Source organism: Labrus mixtus, chromosome 5 (assembly GCF_963584025.1).
Source record: "Labrus mixtus chromosome 5, fLabMix1.1, whole genome shotgun sequence".
NCBI lineage: Eukaryota > Metazoa > Chordata > Actinopteri > Labriformes > Labridae > Labrus > Labrus mixtus.
Window position 1 is genome coordinate 6,030,964 of NC_083616.1, and position 4,505 is coordinate 6,035,468.

Sequence of the window (4,505 nt, forward strand, 5' to 3'; positions counted from 1 at the left end):
AGGGCCTGCGTGCTGTCCCCTGGTGGATTATCTGTGTACAGCATGTATCTGGTCGTATTTATCAGCGAAAAACAAAAATGGTCTCATGAAGTACCTAGAGGTAATTTTCCTTGATATGTACATATTTTGAAATGTTCTCTCTCCTTCTATGTGCAGCTGTAAAGGAGGCAGCGGTGCAGAGGAGACACAACCTGTACAGAGACAGCATCGTCCTCAGCAACAGCGACCCAAGCCTGCACCTTCTGGGAGAAAACCCTTCCATCGACTGGGCAGGGGAGTACGGAGGAGCGCAGGAGGAGGTGGACGGAGCAGGGGAGGAGCCTCAGGGTGATGCTGAGGCTGAGGGTGAGGGTGGGGCGTCTCAAAAGAGGAAGAGGATGAAGCAGGTGGTGTCCATGATCCAGGAAGAGGGATCCCCAATACCACCCAGTGAGTTGTCTGTGGAGGTGCCTTGCGTCGATGACATCATGGAGGAGGACGGAGAAGAGGAGGAGGAGGAGGAGGAGAAGGAGGGAGCTAAAGATGGAGAAGGTGAGGAGAATTCAGAGGAAAAAGCTTCTCTTCAGCAGAACGGACCTGCAAGTCCTGAAGCATCAGAGATGCCTTCAGTCTTATCAAAGAGTTCAGAGCTTAAGGAAGTAAAAGTAGAACCTGAGGGTAAAGAAGTCCTGCAGGAGGCTGAAGCTCCTACAGAAAGCTCTTCAGCTGCTGAGGAGAAAGGTAAAGGAGAAGACAGCCAGCCAGCGATGGAGGAGGAACCACCACGATGCAACCAGGAAGAGTCAGAGGAGGTGCTTCCACCGCCACCTCCTTCTGAGGAAACCCCGTCTGAAGCTACAGAACCCACTCCAAAGGAGACTTCAGACTTCCCCCCGCCTCCACACGATGATAGCGGTTTCCAATCTCCCTGCAGCGACGCGGGGGAGGAGCAGGAAGAGGAGGTGGCACCCAGTACAGAAGCCCCACAGCCTGCTGCTGAGCACCCTAATGAGGAGCAGCAAGTGGGTGAGCCACAGGAGGAGGTGGCAGCACCCAGTGCAGAAGCTTCTCCGCCTGCTACAGAGCACCCTGAGGAGCAGCAGACAGGTGAGCCACAGGAGGAGGTGGCACCCAGTACAGTAGCCCCACAGCCTGCTGCCGAGCACCCTAAGGAGCGGCAGACTGGTGAGCCGGCTGCACCAGAGGCAGAAAGCAAACGCAGTGACTCTGAGCCCACCGAGCAGTGATGAAAGGATTTCTGCTTCTTTACATGAACTCAAACCTGCCCTGTTTTCTGGGTTTTATCTTCTGGGTAAGAACGATGATTCAACCAGTTTCCACATCAGTTACAGACATCGTAAAGCTTTGGCTCTGGTGCTGTCATCATTGTTTTAGAATTATTATTATTATTTTTTTCCTATCAAATGTTCACAACTTTGCAGAAAATCCCGAACAAAGTCTGACCTTTCATTTCACACAAGTTCCACACTTAGTTTTCTCTTCACCTGGTATGAATGTGAGCACAAGAGGAGTTCCTAATGGTGATTCATGAGCATGTGACAGGTTGCAGCCTCAGTTCAGGTGGATTTGGTTTAAAAAAAAAACAAACATGTAAATTCATTCTTAAACACACATGTAAAGTCTTCAGTCTTTTTTTAACTGCAGTTTGGCCTTTGAGTGCTGTCAGAAATTTAGCTTTTTTTAAAATATTTCTTCATGTAAATATAAGTTCTGTTATCAGACACCTGCCTACTTGATTATTATTGGACCTAATTGACAAACAGAAGATACTTTACATTATGCATTATAATTGTCTTGATGTGATGTCTGACGACGTGACAATTTCTTTTGTGCCGTTGGGAGGAACACGATTGTATCCCGTAACAAAGAAAGCTTGTGTATATTTTGTATAAATGTGTCTTTGGACCCGCCAACATCAAACTGTCATTTTACATAATTTTATATGTTTTCCTTCATGTCTCTGCTGATTTCTACACGCCCTGTTTTATTTATTTTTTCTGCACCCTGTCTCTTTTTTTGAACAATGTCCTTTTAGATTTATTTTACCTGTGTGTGTGTGTGTATGATAATAAATCACTATTGATTAATTATTATACGCTTGTCTTTATGGTCTCTGTTGTTGCTGCTAAAGTCATGGACGGTGTATGACATTCTCTCTCACACACACACACACACACACACACACTCCTAGTTAACTCACACATCTCCAGCAGACTGTCTTTGATTCACTTGAAGAGACTCCTAGTTTTGTTGGTCTTTTAAAAATCACACAAGGCCAGATACTTTGTTATCATCCATTTTTTTCAAATACAAAAATCATTACATTGAGCTGATACTGAATGAGCAGACATCAGAAGTTTACTCTGATTGCTTCATCTAATGAGACATGAAACTGAACATCCAGGCCCGGTTCTTCAAAAGTGATCTAACAGATTGAAGCTGTCGGATAGATTCAAAAGAAACAAAGGATGTAATCAGATAGGATTAGGTAATCCAAACGTGGTTTTAATCCAAATAAAACGTCCGGTTGTTCCAAACTTCTGAGAAGGATTAGTTTTCCTTTAATCCAAAAATATTTGCCCAGTATTTTAACACTGGCTGGCGTCTCATTTATAACTGTTGTGTACGCACAAAATGGTGCCTAAAACTGGTGTACGCCATTTCCCACGCAAACTCTGTGATCTATAAAAACAAACCTGATGGAATATGGGGGTTGATCTATGTACGCATATTTCCAGGTGGCTTGTGATTTATAAAGGGAATTTTTTACCCAGGTGTGCTTACAAATGGTTTTATAAATCTGAATTGTTTGGGCGCACGTTAACTTTTAGTATGATTCTCTGTTTGAGACCCCTGAATTCTTTCAGGTACACATTAGTGTTTTAAAACAATCAAGGATTTTCCCTCCTTCCTTCTATTTCACAAAGTTGCACCAGTTCATGAGGTTATGATGTGATCTGCATTACTGTTTTCTTGCACAACTAAATAGAATGGAAGCCATTACATGTGCATTAAACATGTGCTCGCCCTATTTATGTTTTGAAAGGATGCATATTCATTCATTCATGTATTTATTTGAACCTTTACAAAGCACATTAAGGTAGACACAAATAAAGTCAAAAGGTCATGGAGTAGCGGGGAAAAAGAATACATTCATAAATTTGAGGTCAAAGGGCAAGCATGTAGAGTAAAATAGAGAAATAATCACTCAGATGATATAAAACAACAATAAAACAAAAACCGTTCAAATTAATTAATTAAAACTTGGAAATGTGGTTAGGATTTCTGACAGTGCTTCATGTAGTCTGCATCAGTCTTGACTCACATTATGCACTTTACTTATCTGCCACTAGAGGGCGCTAAAGCATAATCCACGTGTGGTCAATTTTGTACTTTTTATTCACAGCTTTTTTTGAAACTACAATAAAATATCAACACTTCGTGTTTCAGTTCCACAGTTTTCACAGCGATTATTTTTCCGGTATAACATTTTTTTCCTGCAAAGTGAAGACTGTACAGAGACCCAAAGGGATCATGGGCAGAAAAAAAAACAAAAAAAAAAAAACAGAAACTATGTAGGGTAAATTAGTTTTACATGGCACAAGAAGGTTCCCACACACAACTTTCTAGTGACTCCTAGAAAGTATATTGTGCACACGCAATACCTCAATACCTGGTGGCAATAAGAAGGGTAGTTTCAAGTCATATAAATGAATGTATAAAAAAAACTTTTTTTACATCTGTAGATAGTTTTCTCTCTGTATCCTCATGGTGGCCTTAAACGCCCTCATGGTTTTCCAAAAATATGTCACTGCTGCTAACTGTGAGTAGTAGTGATTCTTGCATATATATTTTTTCTTTGTAGGCTATCTATATAGCAAAAAACATTTTACTTTAAGTTAAAATACATGTAGGCTACTGTTAATGCATGTATTTTACTCAGAGTTATAGAGTGATAAAACAGAAAAATATATTTAAATAGTATTTGACCCTGTGATGAAAAAGTACAATCAGCTTGTCACCTGAGCAGGTTTGAAGAGATGTTTTATTAAATAAAAGAATCAAATATTTCCATAAAATGACATTGAAATAGATAAAGATATATTTTTCTACATTCAGTTGTCTCGACTTTTGATGAAATGATAACATCTGTCTTTAACCTGCAGTCCTCTAAACTAATATTTGCACCATGACGCAACCTTCTTCAAATAGCCTATTGAACCATTCGCACATTTCATCTCATCTGTGCTGCATGGGTAGATTTTATTGATTTATCATTTATTTCTATTTACAATGGACAGAGAATAACAAACAGAGGGATCGATGCATTCCTTCTAGATTGCATCCTGCCCATACTGTAACTTCATAAAAATAATTTCTGCATGTAGGCAGGCGGTCTGTGAGGGTTTACTCTGCGAATCAGTCCCCTTTACTACACAGCGGTGACTCATTTTTAGTCGGTGGGTGTGTGCGGCACCTGAAGGCAGCACAGCGTGCTGACGTCT

General features: G+C 41.0%; 1 protein-coding gene across 2 annotated transcripts in view; it reads left to right on the forward strand.

Annotated features, from left to right (window-relative positions):
• Positions 1 to 2,093, forward strand: part of niban2b (niban apoptosis regulator 2b) — a 37,909-nt gene extending 35,816 nt beyond the window's left edge. The window contains exons 14-15 of one of the 2 annotated variants that reach the window (XM_061037442.1): positions 157 to 1,005; positions 1,087 to 2,093. In XM_061037442.1, coding sequence (XP_060893425.1) covers positions 157 to 1,005; positions 1,087 to 1,226 — 989 coding nt within the window. In that variant the 3' untranslated portion in view covers positions 1,227 to 2,093. Of the gene's footprint in view, positions 1 to 156 lie in introns of both variants that reach the window. The other variant, XM_061037441.1, reaches the window with a different exon arrangement.
• Positions 2,094 to 4,505: the final 2,412 nt, after the last annotated feature.